The sequence below is a fragment of the Anoplopoma fimbria genome, chromosome 6 (genome assembly GCF_027596085.1).
Source record: "Anoplopoma fimbria isolate UVic2021 breed Golden Eagle Sablefish chromosome 6, Afim_UVic_2022, whole genome shotgun sequence".
NCBI classification, from domain to species: Eukaryota; Metazoa; Chordata; class Actinopteri; order Perciformes; family Anoplopomatidae; genus Anoplopoma; species Anoplopoma fimbria.
The window spans coordinates 7,225,107-7,244,564 of record NC_072454.1 but is presented as its reverse complement, the minus strand read 5'-3'; the positions used below and the strand labels follow the sequence as shown (position 1 = coordinate 7,244,564).

The window sequence follows — 19,458 nt, the reverse complement described above, 5'->3', positions numbered from 1 at the left end:
AGTTACATTTCTCATCATTTGACGTGTGTGAACATAGAGGCATGTGCATATTACGTAAACCATACACCAAAGTCAAACTTTTCTCTTTAAGAATCTAAACATTGCAATATAATTTGTGCATATATATATAGATAGAGAGATATTGTAGGGTTTAATAACTATAGGCAGCTTTTCTAGAGCTGACCACAAAAATAATTCTGTGTTCAAATGGTTTCAAAGGTGTAATTTGGGATTTTTCTCACTGCAGGCCTGGAAAAGGATTACGGGGCGATATTTTAAAGGCACAGTGTTGCATGCTTCTCAGTAGCAATCAAAGGTAACGACTGTAGTAATATTAAGGTGAATGTAATGGAGATGTAGTGCAGTACTTTAAAAAGGATTCTACTATTTCTGTCACCATTTGGACCTTTGTTTATAAATGTTACAGCACAGAACTTCATATTGCTTTCAAGGATCTTGCCTCTGAGTTTTAGAGTGCACCTACAGTGCATCCCGTTTTAGCAACGCATATTTATGGTGTTGGTGTTAAGAAAAAACGCAAGCGTAGGTGGAAGTACCCTCCACATACCATAGTGTATCGTTTTTATTAGGCTGCATTCAAATCGTGGCACTAAATCAGATTTTAAATGAAATAGAATTGATCTTTTTATTGATTTATATTAAAGAATCAGTTTGATCTGGTTCTCTTGTTAGATATTGAACAAACTAAAAGAGAATTGTACATTGACATCGAACATAATGAGCAACACAGTACAGTACCAACAAAAAGCTTAAGATTCATAGTTTGTGTCATTGAAATGAAAGTTTGAAAAATACTTCCAAACAAATACAAATATTACCAATGTTGTCATTCATCTGTGTCATTGGTGAAGGGAAAATGGTTTATTTAGGCTAACATGCCTATATTCCACCATTAGTAATTCAATCGTCATCTGTTGATGAAAATAAATATTTTACATGCGGGTTCAGTATGTTTGTGTCACATGAACATTATTAAAAATGACAAACAGCACCTCATTCTTGTTAGTATTATTAAAAGTTAGTGCAGGCTTAAAAGTTTTTCATTTGTTTTCATTTATTTAAAACAGTTAAACTGCTTTATAACATTCAAAAATTCACACCTGAAACTGTCGGCCGCTTTTCTGCCTCCGTTTGATTTTCAAACTCCTCACTCGTGTGTGTGAGCAGCAGTTTTATGAATTCTGTGTGATAGAGAGGTCATAGCAGGAGGATTTTTTCTAAGATCTTTGTAAAAACAGACCTATAAAGACCAACAAACACCGGCTGTAAACCAAATGACTCCACACTTTTGTGATGCCATGTCCATTCATTTTTAAGTAAGCTGAATTTTTGATGGAAATGGAGCCACAGAATGTGTTGGAGAAAGACTCTCAGCATCCTTTGCCCCTGAGACAAAGCTGTGTTTGTCTCAGCTCGTCTTTTGTCTCGATAAGAGAAAAGGCATGCAGGGAACATAAATTATCCATATGAATAATGAATAATATAGAATGATGGTTATTTTTGTGCCATGTGAAAGACTGTATACTTATAATCCTGACTATGACTTGCAATGATATTTTTCCAGAATTTCATAAAACTGCCCAAAAAAACCAACATCTGATGGTTTCAGAAATGAGTCATATTTACTTTCTGCCATTATTTAGTTTTTTAAGAGCCTCAACTGATGCTTAGCACACAAATGTTACTGTAACAGCCTAATATTCATAAATATTGCTTGATGACAGAACTCTCTGCTTAATTTGACGTTTGATGCATCTTTTTCTGTGGACTTATTAGGGTGTTGTCATGAATGATGATTTCAGTTACCACAAAAATGTTCTAAAGTTCTTTCACTCAACAAAAAATGCAATTTAAAGAGAAAGTCATGACATTTACTACACTTACTGTCTACTTTTTAATTCATTTATTTTGACTGGATTATTCGGGCTGGGTCTGATGTAATTCAGTTCATTAGACGGCAGTTTTTGTATATAACAAAAGAAGGATTCATAATAAAATAAATGTTGCAATTACTATCAAATTGTTTAAATCAAATTTGGCTGCTTTAACCAGGGAGGCATGCAATCATTTTTTCTTCAAAAAATTCAAGGTAACACTGAGTTCGTAATTGATATACAATCATTTGAGGGTGAGAAAATCCTTTTAATAAAGCAAAGTGATTCCTGAACATTTTTTGATTTGTGTTTCTTATTAACAGTCAACTTGTGTCTTGTGTTGTCATGGGATGATTTTTATTTTCTCCAGCGGATGTTATTACATGCAAACACATTAAATCATGCATGCTAACTGGTGTAATATAAAAATGTACCTCAGTGGCCGATCAAGGCAAAAATCATCACTAAAACAAGTTCCAGTGACTATCTAAGTCACTTTACACAATGTATTTCTATTATAAATACATTTCATTTTTTATAAATATTGTGCAAAAGGGCATTCATCATTTTGTTCTTGACAACTTTAAAATAATGTAAGGGGGCACAGCCATTGTCAGTACCATCTGCATCACCTAATTATGCAACACTAGAGCTAAAAAGGCATGGCTCAAATACTACATATATGTTTATGTTTGTGTGTGGTTGTGGTGTTTGAATATGTTAATAATAAATACTAGATATCCGGGAAAGATGGATAACTGGATCACTCCTGCCTTTTCATCAAACCCATCTAGTTATGGTTTATGGGAATCATAAGCTCCGCTGAACAATATCTTTCAAAATCTGATTGCTTGGCCAGAGTGTAATTCATAATGATCCTGGCAGTTGATATAATAAAAGGGAGTTCATCAATTGCTTGAGGAAATTACTCTGACACTGTTTCCACATCTGGAAAGACCGTGCTTTCCCACTGCCATGGTGAAATAATGCAAACGTCATCGCCGTGTGGCCTAAATGAATCAAATATGCACAATCTGCAATGTGAGGCACACGTCTATTTTATGTGACATGCAAAGAATCTCATACAAATGATTCATCACAAACCAGTGGGTCATGCTGTTTCTATTCTCTTCCCAACAGAGATACGACTATGTTCATCTGTTATCACACTCTCTAAAAATCGAGATAAAATCAAACCGTTCGAGCTAGTTTTTCCATTAAAGTGCGATGGAAAAATAAATGAAAGGTATGTACAAACATAGAGCTGTCAGTGTTTTCGTAACCTCTGAGTGTTCAGTGTCATGACAACAAAATCTGGGCTACGACCTCGTCGTTCCCTTGTTAAGGGACAGGAACACCCGTGATAAAGGCTGGTGCGTCTTAAAGACCACGCTGTTGCCTAATCTAAATGGTGTGCCTGATGCAGCCTCAGATATCCAAGTAACCTGGATATTACTGGATTCCAGCCGAGTGCACATTTAACCTGATGAGTTAACCTTCAAACCCCTCAAGAGAAGATGTCCTCTTTGTCCAGCTCCGGTGACGCAGGTCTAGAAATGTCAAAAAGGGGCTTCGGAGAGCCAGCACTTGATCTCCTCGCTTTGAGGAGTTGAAGTGCTTCCGTGAGTTGCGCCTCCAGACCGGACATTCGGACATTCAGGCTCTTGAGATCGTCCTTCAGCTCCAGCTTGAGCTCCTGGAGCGACGCCTGAAGCGTTTGCTCCGGGATCGGGTAGAAGACGTGTCTGGTGTCCGGAGGCTGGACGGGACTGCGGTCCTGGGGCGTCATGCGGAATTCGCCCACTTTGTCCAGGCGCAGGTCACTTTTGGTGATCCCGCTGTCGCATGAGTCTGTCTTCTTCAGAGACGTCTGCGACTCGTGCGCCTTTGTCCGTTCGGGTAAAGTCTCCATGGATTCAGCTTTGGACACTTTGTTCCAGTTGTCGGCTTTGACCACGGACTCCTTGAAGAGACCCCAGCCTTTGACTTTGACCGGTTCATTGGCGCGGCCTCCGATCAGAGAAACGGGTGCTGGCACCTGCAGCTTTACCTTGTCTAAGGGAGGACGGTTGGGGGGTGTCGAAGACGACGGCGTCGAAGATGAGGGCGTTGCTGGGCTTTCCGTCACCGTAACGATGCTGGTAGTTGTGATGGCGGCTTTAGCTATCGGGATGTCCACGTACACATCGCCCTTCTCGATGTCGCGATCATCTAGTTCTGGCTTTTCGGGCACCAGACGAGCTTCCTTCTGCTGTCGAAAGCGCTGGAAGAGCTTTCGTACCGGGTGATCCGGCGGCAAGTTCAGAGGGGCTTCATTTTTACGTCTCTGTCGCTCCTCCTCCTCTCGTTTCACATCACTGATCTTTCGGAAGACGATCTAAAAGAGAAAGTTCTTATGACTAAAACACCATCATAACCATCACGTTTCGAATAATTGAAACAAATAAGCATATTAAATTGTTTTCTCTTCTCGAAATCAAATGAAGTGATGACATAAAAGAATAACACTTGATCAAAATCATTTAGATGAACTGGTGTATCCATCTTACTGGTTGTACAGTTTGTGTGAGGAAGACTGCCAATGTTTGAAAATGTGTTTGCTTTGTAAATGTCACCTTTAAAGAGGCTATTCCCACAACACCGAGGGAAGGTTCATATCATGCCTCTGGCTTCAGTGGGGGAAGACACACTGTTACCCTGTTAGCTTATCACACTGCTGCTCATGGACGACTGTGTTTTAAGCAATTTCTTGTTGTTACCTATACTAAACATCGCTCTGGCTGATTTATTGGTCTAGCTTTCCTTCTCATCAAATTCTATGCAATAAAGCTTTTAAGCGCATTTCCCAAAATGTCAAACTATTTCCTTAACCAAAGAGTACTGACAGAATAACTATATTATATTACAGCATTCAAGAAAAGTCAATGAAAGAATCCCTCTATTAGGAAAAACATTGTCTGGCAAGAGGAACAGGCTATCTGGTTACTGTTTTCATGAGAAGAGTCTAGTTTTCGATAAAACAACTGATGTGTTCACACACAGTTTTTTGAAAGCTCCGATTCAGACATTGTGTCTATTTTTAGCATCTTTTGTCATTAACTCTTTTCTAGTCCCTGGGCATGGCGCTGAAATGCAACGAACAGAAAAGCATTATTTCTGAAAAGGGAAGACAACATCCTTTTTCTTCTCGCTCTAATCTTATACATTTTCTCACAACCTGAACCACTCAAATTTCCCAGGTCGGAAACACAACCTCACAAACTTGATTTGGAGGCAGCGTTTGGCTCCTCGTTTCAATCCTTCTATGGATTTCCCAGATGTATACATTCAGAAAGCATTGGACCCTGGTGAATAGTGAGTTTAAGGCCGCAGATGAGATTGCCTCTTCATATGCAAGCAATTCCATCGTACATGTACTCTTTGAATGAGGTAATGATTGGTAGCCGCAATTGAGTTGTTGATCGCAGCGGTTCACTTCTGAATGAAGGATGTCAGAGTGGTTTAATGGAACTGTGCTTTTGTACGAAGTGTAGTATTGGTTGTTTCGCTGTTCATGAGGTAGATTCTTCTATTTGTGTTATAAAATATAGCAAATTTGCAATTTCTAAAGGAATTGTATGTTTAATGTTTTTGGTTGCAGCAACATTTTCGGGATTTCTTGCCCAAAGTTAGACCGATGCCACTCTCGTATTCAGTTAGATATGACGCCAGGAGACAGTTAGCTTACCTTTCAAAATGCTGATAGATGGATTTTGGTGCTTTTGGGCAGAAGAGCCAGGCTACCCGTTTCCCCCTGCTCTCAGTCCTTGTGCTAAGCTACGCTAAACAATCGCCTGGCTGTAACTTCATACTTAACTGACAGATACAGTATTTATCAACCTTCCTATCTAACACCAAGCAAAAACGCAACTAAGCGTATTCCCAACATGGCGAACGTTTTCTTTTACACATTCACACATGTTACTATGTTACCTCTGGGTTGCCTAGTGCAAAAATATCACAGCAATTATTACTTTTAACCAATATAAAAACAGGACACCATAAAACTCAAGCTCTTATTAAAAATAATGGTCTAATCAGAGGAAAAGTAAAAGGTCAAAAGGAACTGAAAATCTAGTTCACTTTATTTTGAGAAGCAGACAAACATATTTTACTTTCTCTCTGTAGTGGCCTCTTTCAAGAAAAATAGTAATGGAAATATCTAAATATATTCATTAATTGTTATCAGTTCATTACATATATATAATAAAGTGTAAAACTATTATTATTATTATTATTATTATATATTGAAAACGAGAATCAACTCAGCTAATAAATAGTTTTTTCTAAAAAGCTAAACGTATACAGCTGTTGTGGAAATTTTAGAAAATCTTTAGACTTTACAAGTACTGTGTAAAGCCCACATTTGAAATCAGTGAATTGCTACTTCTTGGTGCCATCTGAAGAGTCACTCACCCGTTTTCGTAAGTTGTACGTGAGCAGCAGATTCCTTGAGAAGTGGTTGGAAAACGCGGTGTAGAACTCCAGCACCTTCTGCAGGGCGTCCCGTTTAATGACGTGGAGGTCGCAGTAGGTCAGAGCTCGGACGTTGGCGCAGGCTTGAGCGAGAGTCACTTCTTTCCAGAAAACATCCCCAAATACGTCTCCCTTACCTGCAGAGAGAGGAAACTGATTAAACCAGGTGTTTCTTCCAAAACGTGAAGTAATAGAGAAATAAATCACCTGTTTATTTAGTATCATTTTTCTAATGTTTTATACATGACTTGTAAGTTGTTACAAATGGCTTGAATAATGGTTGATTAATCATTTTTCAATGCTTTATAAATTAGTTTTATGCCTTTCATTAGGACACATTTTGGGTTGCCAGGTATGCAGTTCTTAAGGCAGGTCTCCATTTCTGATTAAAGATAAGGAGTCGCCAGGGATTTTGGTTCCCATGACAAGATATCACATTGGGCCCCTCCACCACAGGTGACCCCAACCCTGCACAATTGCTGTAACCACATCTCCAATATCGGTCAGATCAGTCTACCTATTAATGAAAGCACACAGAAGGATTCACAAAGATTTCTATGTGACTTATAAAAAAAAAAAAATCGTTCAACAAACGCAAAAAGTTATTATATAAACATAAACAATATCCATAGATAAAAAAGGAAGATTCACAAATATATATCTGATGCACACACGAATACTTTTGTTTACCGCATTTACAAACTGCTTGTTGTGTGTGAACTTCAGTGCATTGCTGAATTCGCTGAATTCACAAATGCATTTTTTCTCAACAGGGAAATATCTGTAGCCATTAAAATGTCACAAGCTAAATTGCACAATGTTTCATGAAACATTTGTCTTTTTAGTAGTTTAGAAGTCAGACAGTCCCGGTCTGAGGATGAATGGAGGAATCCTTGGATGGTCTTATTCCAGATCTTAAGTGCCATTAGGCTAATGAGCATCTGATTCACAGTTGTGACTTGATCATCACATTAGGCTCCATTGCAATCTCCAGCCAGGTCAATGGTATTAGCCTGACAGTATATTGATTGTCGCAAAGAGGAACCGATAGCAGGTTATTGACAAAAAACAGCCACAACGGTGCCTTTGAGCCTGACAGAGATTGCCATCCATTATTCACTGAATCAATTATTTAGCAAATTAAAATGATGAAGTTGTAAAAAGGAAATACTCTACTGGGATTAAACCAAGCCAGCGTAGGCAAGAAAAAATTCTTCTTTATGTTGATAAATAAACATTAAATCACAAGGTGCAATGGCAGATAACTTGGCTCACATAGGTCTGGTTCTCTCATATTTTACAATTTAATATTATACATTATGTGTGGGTTACTGCAGTTCAGAGTACTTCATAGAGTGGGATAGGGTTGAAATAATCCTCTAATCAGGTCTGGTGTGGTCTCATTTTACTGCCTCACTTCAACTATGAGAGACTCGGGGTCCAGGAAATATGTGTCCATTTGGTCACCTAAAACAAGCAAGATTTCTGGCTCCTTCTTTAAGAGGCTCCTCTGACCTCCACTCGTTACCTGTATTAATGGCACCTGTTTGAACTTGTTATCAAAATCCACCTGTCCAGGGGTATCTGAAACAAAATTGTAAACAGATTGTTGTATAAATCCTGAGTTCATGACAGACAGCAATCCCCAAACATCTGTTTTCACTGCAGTCAGAAAGTGAAAAAAGGAGGATTTTCAGTAACATAAATATATTGTTACTATGCAAAACGGTTTCGTTAGAACAGTGTGACTGAAATTATTTTACACCGTCATCACTGTCATATTTTTGGGGTTGCTGAAGTGCCTCTAAGATAATAAGTTCTGACAGCAGACATATACTGTAGCGGCACATCTGCATCTTAAATATTTGCTTCACTGTCACATTTTAATTCAAGCCCCATATCTGGGGCAGCTCCGTTGACAGTTGATGGAATGGGAACCTGACCGCCTCTTTCATGAAATAAATATAAGTGGCGAATTGCATTATTAATTATGTCATAAATGCTCAGTGTAATTTAGTGAAAAGACATGCACCAGGAACTGAGTAAAATAGACTGTAAACTCACCTAAAATAGCCACCACCTCGTCATCCTGAATGACCTCCAGTGATCCCGACACCACAAAACAGAGGCTGTCCACACTTTCACCAGCGTGGTAGATCAGGTCTCCGGGGGCACAGTGGATGGTCTGAAACTCCATGGCCAGCGCTCTGAGACACCCGTCGCTGGCCAGCCGGAAAGCCGGATGCTCTTTAAACACCTTCCGGTTGAGATGAACGCAAATGTCTGCTCTCATGTCCTTCGGACAAATCTGCAACACCTAGAGAGAGACAAGAGTGGAGAGAAGAGCTGAATGGTGATTTGTTTTTCATCAGATAATAAGGAATTTGACTTTAGAGCTGGTGGACAATCTTCAGCTGATCAGACTCCACAATATTTTTGTCACATTATCCGATCATAGAGTGATGACTTTACTGAGAGAAAGCAGTTGGATGAAGTTGAACGAAGACAACCATGGCTTGTCATCTTTCACAATCTTTGACGTACATTTGGAGATAATTGGTAAGCTGCCAGCGCCTGACTTCCCTACTCACTCGACAGCACCAACAATGCATGTTAACATGTTTTAATGCATTAAAATAAAAGTGGGAACCATTCATCACCGTTTATTGCTTATGTATAGTGTGCTAAAGGTGAAGTTACACCCACAAAGATGAGTCATTTGGTATATTGCTCCTGACCAGATGGTTAAAGGTTACAGGTTCACTGAAATTAAAAACAACAGCATCACTTTCTGCATTTGCCTCATTGACAACTGTGCACAGAAAAGTGCCCTGTGCTCTTAATGGTCAATTCCAGACAAAGAATGAAAAAATAATAATAATTCAGACATGTTTGTCCGTGTTTTTGCATGGATGTAATGAACTGGATAAAAGCCACTGTGGTGTAATGGTGACCTAGGTGGGTATAACTGTGGCTACTCTAATGAGTAATAGGACGGTGGTTACTGAAGTGACTTAAGCGGAGATATGCACACATCTGTAAAGGACTGGTGGGTGCGTGAGAGGGAGACTTACTGACAGTACATAGAAAGACTTTGTCCTGGAATTAAAAAATGTTTTGTCTTTATTGAACCTTTTTAAAGTCATAAAGATGAAGTTAAAGTATGTTTAGAGAAGCTGTTTTGAATCTTAATAATGTTAAGGTCTGTTATATTTGTATGTGGCACTTTTAATTCATTCATTTCTGCAGTATGTTTTGTTTTTCACAAGTAAAAAGAACAGTCCATAAAAGACATTGGTGTGTTTTTAATACTACAGATCACAGATTTGCAGCTTCGTTCTTTCTCAGTAGGTTTGGGAAACACTTCAATAGGACTCAACCTTATCTATTGGTTGGGACTGAATATGTCCGGTATGAATTATGTTTTATGGTGGAGTTTCACATGTCCACCCACCTCTCTGCTGTGTGTCACTGAGTGGCAGCACGTTGTTGAAGTACACCTAATCAACAGGATGCCAGGCCGTCGCAGGGCTCTGCCTTTAAAACAAATCTCTTTTAAGATGAATGTCAAGCAGAGAGGGATTATATGCCATTTTTAGACCCCTTAGTGTGGCCTGAAGCCACACAAATAAATAATACATAGATGCAGAGCAAGCTTAACACATAAAGAGGACAGCATCAGTATGAAGGTTTGATTTTGGCTACATATTTGCGAGTGACAAAATCCCTGCATGAAGTTATGTTTCTAATTTGAGGTGAAATAATAAAACTTTTTCCATGATTGGATTTTGGACAGGTGGATTTAAATGGGACGCAGCGATAGGAATGCCTCCTGGCTTCGAATCAATCAGAGCGGCACCGGTTCAATTTATCTGCTGCCAGCTTTAAATGCTTACTTTCCACACACTGAAATCATTTCAGCATCATCTGAATTCAGTAGGATGGCTTGTGATAACTGTTCCATAAACGGCATAGCACTGACGGATTTTCATTAAAAGCTGCTGAATTTTGCCACAGAATAACACGACATTTACAAAAATGTCAAAGTTGGTTATCATGCTTTCCAAAAAGACTTGAGGGGAATACGAAATACCAGAATAGCAACCAGTAATCACATGTTAAAGGGGAGGCATTAAAGGTGACGCAGTCTGACGCACCTTTTCGGTGTCTATTCCCCGTGACATGGACCAGGTGGAGGCGATGTAGTCCATAACTCTTTCACTCAGGCCCTTTGGCACCTGGTAGAGCTTGAGAAAGTCCCGGACGCTGTTAATCATCTCATGGTAACGATTGGTGTTGGCATACATCTGCTGGAAGATTGTTGTCACGTTACCAAAGATGGTGGCGTAGAGAAGAGCTGGGGAAATATAGAGAAGAGAGGAGTTTCATTTTGATAGGACAAAAAAAACAATAAAATAAAATGAAAATGTAAATAATCATCCATTTATAGACATTTGTTATTGAGATTCAGTGTTTGGCTCAACACCTGTAGAGTAGATGCTTTGTGTTTGTATCATCTTGTGGTTTTTGAAAGATCTATTGGGAGTTGTATAAACCCAGGGTCACGTAAAACTCCTGCACATTTTAAGTTGGAACATGAACAATTCCAAATCAGGATTTACAAGCATGAAAAAAAAACGTGAAAATCATGGGTTTAAAATGCCAAACATCTCAGATATCTGGTTTATGGGACATAACGACACCGAAAGCCTGGTTTACAAGGATTTAAATATCTCAAAATTGGGGTTTATGGGAACATATAAATCTCCAAAATGTGGTTTATGATCTTCAAAACACATTAATATAAACTACATCACATGATTTATCAGACCAAATGTGCAAGGCTTATTCTATTGGTAATTGCATTTTAATCAATCACGTGGGAAATTAACAATTACTTCTCATCATTGCCTTCAAATATAATCCACAAAATCTCTCGCCAATTAGAAGAAAACCCAATAAGTACAGCTTCATGTTGAGAGTGTGTGTGGAAGCATTCATCTTAACGCGGTTACAACGTGCTAAAAAAGGATATTTTTTCTTAATGTGTCTTGTAATAGAAGAATTAAAGAAAGAGTGCTGCAGTGCATCTCTGAGGTGGTTGGGTGGTTGAACTGGTGCAACAGCTGGAGTGTGTGTGTGTGTGTGTGTGTGTGTGTGTGTGGATCAAAGCTATCAGATGTCTGCACTCTATGTGTAGTGTTCTCTTGGCAATGGAGCCCTAATTAGCCCTGCTAGAAGGGAAGGAGAGGAAACATAGCAGCCACACATTTCAATTATCCGCAGACGATGACAGTAACCTGTGTATGCGTTTGTGCGTGTTTGTTTATTTCACAGCGCACAATCAAAGTGTTGAAAAAAAAAATGCACAGGGAATAATACTAATTAAAAAGCGCTCAAAACTCCTCAAGGGCGAGGACAACCACAGCTTTCATCCTCTCATCACTGTCGCTCACTTGCACTGCCATGTTATCAGGTCTAGTATGATATTCATAACGCCTTAACACAAATATTATATGCTATTGTTAAGTACAAATCAAGTAAGGTTTTTAAGGTCTGTGGCAATAAATCAGATGATTTGACAATCATCTCTTTTTTTGAAGTTACCAAAGTTTCAGGATGACTGCTACCTCAGTGCAAATGGCAACGCTCACTTCTCTGATAAACAGAAAAATGCTGCAACAAAGGAAACTTGATCGGTCCCTGTGAAGCGGTGCTTCATCTCGTCCCCAATATCGCTCTTTACTTGCTGACATAAACAACTTTGCCGCGGCGTTGCTCGGCATCCACACAGCTGGTTTGTTCGAGGGTAGCTATAAGACAGTTGTCAGAAACTCAACCCCCAGGCCATCGGTTGCTATAGAAACAGGACATATGTATATTCCCCTCCTTTCCCATTCCAACCCCACACCCCATCCCTCGTCACACTGTGATCTTCTACTGCCAGCACCGATCGTGTGCTGGTGGTAAAAATAGAACAGTATCAGAGCATCCATATTTCATAGAGAACAGCCATGGACTACAGTAGATTGCATCTACAACTGAATCATCCTGAGGCTGTCTGTTTTTTTTTTTTTTTAGATATTTAGATCTGTATCTCACAATGAAAAATTTGTCTGCAAATTAGTTTTTTTTGCCAGTTCCCCTGCCAGTATCTCCGTAAACTGAGCAGCCAAAAGGAAAGGGGAGAGAGAGAGAGAGAGAGAGAGAAGGTGGGTGAAATCATCCTCTAGTTACAGGGTTGAGATTGTGGCTGACAAAAAAAAAAAAAAAAAAAAAAAACCAAGTACAACAGAGGTGAGGTGTGATTACAGAGGGATCGGAGGGAGCACTGTGCAAAATTGATCTGGCGGTCCGTTATTGCCTCGAGGTGTTGCTCTCTGCTGGCAGTCACACATACATTTGCTGCACTGTACACTGTATTATGAGCCACACAAGCAGAAGATTCCTCATAAATGTTTAATATTGAGATGTGGAAAGAAGAACGAGCTGTGAGAATATGCCTCTTTCATGGCAGATAAGATGTTTTGCTAGTAAGTGGAGGGCGGTTTCTGCATTGTTGTTTATGTCTACAGCAAAACTGGTTTATTATGTCACAATAGGTGACATAAATAGATATTGGTCATATTGAAAAGGTAATTTAAGTCGATTTGTTTTTAATCGCTCATATGTAAACACATACCGCCTTGCAGATGAAAAAACAAGCCACGGAATGTGTTAAAGAAATGCTCCACTTAACTCCAGCCTCAGAGGAGTAGCTGTCTTATTCGCTGTTTCAGCTGCTTTTCTGAGGCATTTCAGACAGGAGACTTGTGTGAGTAAATGCATCACGCTCCAGAAAAGCTGAATAATTCAGTACTTCATCACACAGAAGACGGAGGTAATGAGTCTAATGAAGGCAAAAACAACAGAGCTCCTGCTGTAGCGTGTATGTCACGTTATTATAAGTAGACGGACTGGAACTGACAGCAGTGTTGACGAGATGGAAAAAGAAACTGGAGAAAGCTACAGCTAGTTTGTTTTTTAAACATTCCGATCTCATTGCAGATTTCTTATTTCTACATCGTTTAAATGTCACATACATTGATTTACTGTCTCAGTGTATTTTGTTCTATGTCACTTCAGTTTAACTATGGTTATTTATAGTTACTCAGTATTTCCACTAGAAGCTGTTGTAAAACTGGTCACAACAGTAATGCAGAAACCTGTTTGAAAGAATCAGAGATGTTCTGTGGTTCAAATAAACCCGGTGCTGTTCTCACGGACAACTTAGAATATCAGAGCTTTATAGAATTGAGACGTCATTTTCCCATCACAGACCCAGAAAAATACCTGCATCCATGAAAAATACCCACATAAAATTGCCTCGAACTGAGCCACTGGTACTTGAGGTCAACGCAGATGTACAATTCAGTCACACCAGAAGTGACACAGTGAAATTCATCCTTGCGTATTTGCGATATATATCTGGTTTTAGAAACTTAGTGACGTACGGATCACTTGCAGCAGAGAATTTGCGAATGTTACCCAGTCACAAAAGTCTGAGCTTATTTCTATTTTCTCTGTAGTGTGTCGTTTGCTCCCCCTGGCATTTTGTTATCAGGATTGTACATAATTTCATTCAATAAAGAGTTATTGAGGGGGGGTTATTGTTTGCAAGCTTGTTATCTTGGTTGCTAACCTGACTTTGCCATTAACTCGCCTTATTTCTTGGATGTGCAAAATGATTACTTGTCAACAATACCAGACGGATATAGAAACCTCACTACTGATTGGTAAGTGCAAAATAAAAAACCCTACCATATCAGCAAATGTTAAAAAAAATAAAAATAATCTGAACTAAGCTTTGTGAAATGACACTTCAACAGAAGCCCAAAGAATTACGTTTCTCCCTTTTTCAAATTTACATAATTAATGTAATAAGAAATAAGCTATGCAATCATTTATTATCAACGCATGTTCACATCAAAACGCAACCAGTCACATTTAGTTGTATTCACAACGCACGTCATCATTGAACACGTTAGTTTCAGTATGTAAACATATGACATTTCCAAAATATAATGAAAATGATATTTTCATACAATATATAGTTTTGTGGGGGAAAATGGGACTAAAACTAAACATTTTTTTTACTTAAACTGTGCCCAAAAACTGCTTGGGTTTTGAGCTTGAAAAGTGTTGAAAGTGTGACTTTTTGTTAAAGGAATGTAATGTACAGTATGTAGCAGGCAGTGAAAGCCAACACAGGCCTTTGATACTGTAAATCAAATAAAAACTATCTATAGTTCTGGCACTGAGCTACATTCAACCTGAGCAGCATATGATGAGCTACAGGAGAGTTTGAAAAATTGCTCAGCTAATCATCTGTAAAGTTATATTTTCTGAACTCCGATGGAGCCATTCATGATTCATTTATTCACCTACCTTTGTGGATCGTGGCTTTAAAGAGCATATTTAACTTCTCATATATCATGTATCTGCTACATTGGATGAAAGATAAAACGCCTCCACTCACATCCAATCATCATCATGGCCACTGCAAAGATTTTCTCTCCATCGGTGGTCGGGGCGATGTTACCGAAGCCGATGCTCGTCAGGCTGGTCATGGTGAAGTACAGAGAAGTGATGTAGACGGAGTCTTTGTTCGGCCCGCCTTCCCACTTCCCAGAACCGCTGACGTTGAAGCGGTACGGGTTGCCCACCGTCTCAGCCAGGATGTAGAGCCAGCTGTCCATGCGGACGTAGTTGGTTTCTTCATCGATGACCTCGTAATCACCGATGCTGAACCTGGAGCGGGGAGAGGAAGAAATGGTCAAGAAATGAAAAATTGTAGGGAGGAAACTGAAAATGTTTGGTACAATTTGGACATTTAAATCAGATGATACAGGAGCTTTTTCTAATATCTGAGTCTGAGGTTTGCTGCACTTAATCAAGTTTGTGTTACTGTCTGGGCCAATAAACAATAAGATAATATAAAATAATCCTTTCTTAGTCCCACAGCGGGGAAATTTGCAGGATTACAGCAGCAAAGTGGATAAGGCAAACAGACAAATAAACAAATAAGAGACATAAGTAGAAAAACAAGATCAAAACAAGTATAATTAATCAGTAATCACAGTAAAATTCAAATAAATAAGTAGGAAAACAACAACAACAACAACTAAAATATGATATAAACGGACTGAAGGGTTGTTAATATTGCACAGTGGATTGCACAGAATATGTATATTGCAAATTGGATATATTGGATTGATGTTGAACATAAATGTATGAATGAATGTTTATGATATTGGTTGGAGCCTCTTAAGGGTTACCAGTTTGTGAACCAAAATAATAAGCATACATGGAATCTTGCACATTCACATTGTTTGAAGTCTTGTAGACAAACATAATGTTGTGGTTATGAATATATTACTTGAAGGGGTATTGTTATCCTGATTCATAAGAGATGGGTCAAGTGTCTGTCAGGACATGAAAATGGGTGCAAGTGGTTATTCTGCAGAGCTGGAAGTATGTCACAATACATAAAACAACATAAAAGTCATAATACAACATATTTACTTTGTTTTTATGTATGCAGGACATTGTTCTTGTAAATATAATAAATCAATACATGATGGAAACTTAATGTTTTCACCACACTTTCCCCCCTGTGGAGGAGATGATCTGATTAGACTTTAGAGTCCCGCATGCCATACATTTACATATTAATGATAAAAAACAAATTCTCTTGAAACCACTACTACCCTTTCAGGTTTCAAGGTGCTAAAAACATACAGTTTTGATGCGCGGAAACAAACTTGATGACTCAATAATTGCTAATTAATGCATTAATTATGTTAGTCAATGGCTTCATTAGATTAATTGGCTCTGTTAGTAGTTAATCACAGTGAAGGCAGTCTATCAGAATGTGTTATGAAATTCATATGTATAATGACAGTGCTGGGAAGTAACTAAGTCCATTTACTCAAGACTGTCCTAATTTAAATGTTGACGTATTTGTACTTTACTTGGGTATTTTCATTCTCTGCTACTTTATACTTCTACACCGCTACATATCAGAGGCAAATATAGTACTTTTTGCTCAACAACCTTTATTTAATTCTTTGCAGATGGAAAATAATAACACAAAATAAAATCAACAAAAAATGATGATGTATTAATGTAGTTTAAAAATATTAGACTTCATTGAGATGTGGGATATATTCATAAACTACTCACTTATTATGACACCAGTGATTTTACAGCTGCAACTTTAAAGTGATTTACAAATGACTCAATCAGTTATTAATAACTAATTTAATTAAAAATATCATTTGGAATGGGTCATTATTATTATGAGTACTTTTACTTTTGGGACTTTTGTACTTTTACTTATGTCAAATTAATTCAACACTATATTTTAACACTGTGGTATTGCTACTTTTACTTAAAGCTGGGGTAGGCAACTTTGATGAAACCAGCAAGAGTAAACTAGTTTTTGAAAGTATTCAACGACGAGTCCACGATAGAGGAGCTTAACCCATCGCTGTTATCACTTAGTGTAGCCAACAACTTAATATCTAATTTACATATGACACCTTTTATAATCGTAATGAACAAAAAAAAACCAAACATGGCTATTGTTAGTACACAAAGCTTTAGAGCTAGCATGTTAGTATTTGGACATTTTGTCTGCCTAATGTTGCTGAAGACTCCAGTGTGTCCATGTGTTGATATCAGGGACTGAGGTGACTGCGGACAGTAACTGCAAATGACTTACATTAACACTCTTAGGTAACTGGGGAATGCTAATGTTAACTTAGAGGGAGTGCTATCCTCTTCCTCGTATTTAAGGGGGAAGACAGAATTGCATAGTGAAAACAAGGCTAATGGAGAACAAATCTAAAAGCATTATTCTTTAGCGTTTACATTGTGCAATCAACATTTACTTCATTATTTTAAGTTGAAGTAAAAACTTGTCTGTTGCCACCAATTCAAAAATAAATGTCTTGAACATACCAAATGCATGCCAGCCAGTGAGCGGCCAGTCCAAAAACACACACCAGCAGGACCAGTACGGCCGCCCCGTACTCAATGTAGTGATCCAGTTTACGGGCAACCCGACCCAGACGGAGGAGCCGGACCACCTTAAGTGAGCTGAACAGACTGCTGATCCCCTAAAACAGGAGTGAAAGAGGACAGAGACACAAAGAGAGACAGACATCAGAAACAATATCTATACAAGAAAAAAAGTACAATTTATATAGTTAATGAAAAAGCTCAAATACTGGAACTGTTACTTTCTATTTGTGATTAAAATTGAATGTTACCCAATAGTAATACCAAGATGATGCTTAAAATCACAATTATGTAGTTGTATGTAGCTATGAAGACATTAATACGTGTTTATTAATGTGCAGTGATGGCAACAATTATAAATTAACCTATGTAGACATACTACAGTACCAGTCAAATGTTTGGACACACCTTCTCATTCAATGGTTTTTCTTTATTTTTATTCTTTTCTACATTGTAGATTAATATTGAAGACATCCAAACTATGAAGGAACACATATGGAATTATGTGGTAAACAAACAAATGCTCAACAAACCAGAATATGTTTTAGATTTTAGATTCTTCAAAGTAGTTGAATGAGAAGGTGTTTCCAAACTTTTGACTGGTACTGTATATATAACTAAAGCAATTTTAAGATTAATTGTCATTATTTATATGTTTAATCAAAATAATCTCATAATGGATCCCCACAGGAGGAGTTACAGTTGTTGACAAATACCTTATTAACAGTATTATATGCTTAAATGTACATTGTAGTTTAATATAAACCATAAGTGCTAATTAGGGGGGCTTAAAATAAAGTGTTGTGTCTATTTTTCTATCTACCTCTTTGGGTTTCCTTATATATTTATTGTTATATGACTCATAAGTGACTTGGCTGCTGTGATGCTGCAATTTCCCATTAGGATTAATAAAATGCACCCTGGATAAAATGTACTTTGGCAGCTTTTTGTGTAAAGAAATACGGACGAGATCGAATACACAGAACAGAAAATATGACATGCCTTTTGTTTTAAAAAAAAACATTAGTTAGCAAACCTCAGTATAATACCAAACAAACAATTATCTGCCTTTCATTTTAAAATGTTGTATTCATCATATAAAAGTATCAATGAAACTGTGAACATTAAATATGATGAAGTTTTGTACCTCAGTGTTTGCTCAGAGTTCTACTTTCACATCAGATATTGAACAAAAAACACCTTAAAGCATTTTAATAAATCAATATGAGTGTTTAAACCACAGCAAATGTGATATGAAGATAACAGCAAATACAAACAAGACAAGGAAAAAACACAAGATCCAAAGAGTGAACATATGCTGACTTGATTTTAAAAACATTCCTCTGCAATGTGATGACATTTTACAACTTCTAGCCATTACATAACCAGCAGCTAAATGTCTACTCAGCTAACTGTATATATTGAAACACCCACTCATACAGACAATTGCAGTCCCATCAGTTTGCTGCTGGTACTCTGTGTGTGTGTGTGTGTGTGTGTGTGTGTGTGTGTGTGTGTGTGTGTGTGTGTGTGTGTGTGTGTGTGTGTGTGTGTGTGTGTGTGTGTGTGTGTGTGTGTGTGTGCGTGTGTGTGTGCACAGGCAGGGCCTATTGATTTGCTAATGTGCTGTGGTCTGCAATGCGAGTACAACTGCAGCGCTGGCTGTCACTTGATCTGATCTAGCTGCCTGCCAGACACCTCAGCTTCTCTCAAATCGCTTTACAGACCTGAGCTCCAACAGAATTCCATTATCAGTGCAATCGTGTTTTTGCTGCAAACACAAGTTTGGGGAAAAGTTCAGCACTCAATAGACATAAAAAGAGATTTGATTAAAGGGATAGTTCGACATTATTGGAAATATGCTTATTTGCCAGCAGGTAGATGAGATGTCTGTATTTTAAATATGACAAAAAACCCAGCAGACGGTTAAAAAAATACACCTGAAGCATCTTTAAAGCTCATTCGATACCACAGAGTTTTTCAT

The 19,458-nt window shown here is 38.1% G+C and overlaps 1 protein-coding gene across 2 annotated transcripts in view; it reads right to left on the bottom strand.

Moving 5' to 3' along the window:
- Positions 1 to 2,427: 2,427 nt before the first annotated feature.
- kcnh1a (potassium voltage-gated channel, subfamily H (eag-related), member 1a) overlaps positions 2,428 to 19,458 on the bottom strand; it is a 38,788-nt gene continuing 21,757 nt past the window's right edge. For both annotated transcript variants that reach the window (XM_054599725.1, XM_054599724.1), the window contains exons 8-13: positions 17,415 to 17,572; positions 14,929 to 15,200; positions 10,568 to 10,767; positions 8,475 to 8,727; positions 6,351 to 6,547; positions 2,428 to 4,272 (exon numbers count right to left, since the gene is read on the bottom strand). In XM_054599725.1, the coding sequence (XP_054455700.1) occupies positions 3,403 to 4,272; positions 6,351 to 6,547; positions 8,475 to 8,727; positions 10,568 to 10,767; positions 14,929 to 15,200; positions 17,415 to 17,572 (1,950 nt within the window). In that variant the 3' untranslated portion in view covers positions 2,428 to 3,402. The remainder of the gene's footprint in view (positions 4,273 to 6,350; positions 6,548 to 8,474; positions 8,728 to 10,567; positions 10,768 to 14,928; positions 15,201 to 17,414; positions 17,573 to 19,458) is intronic.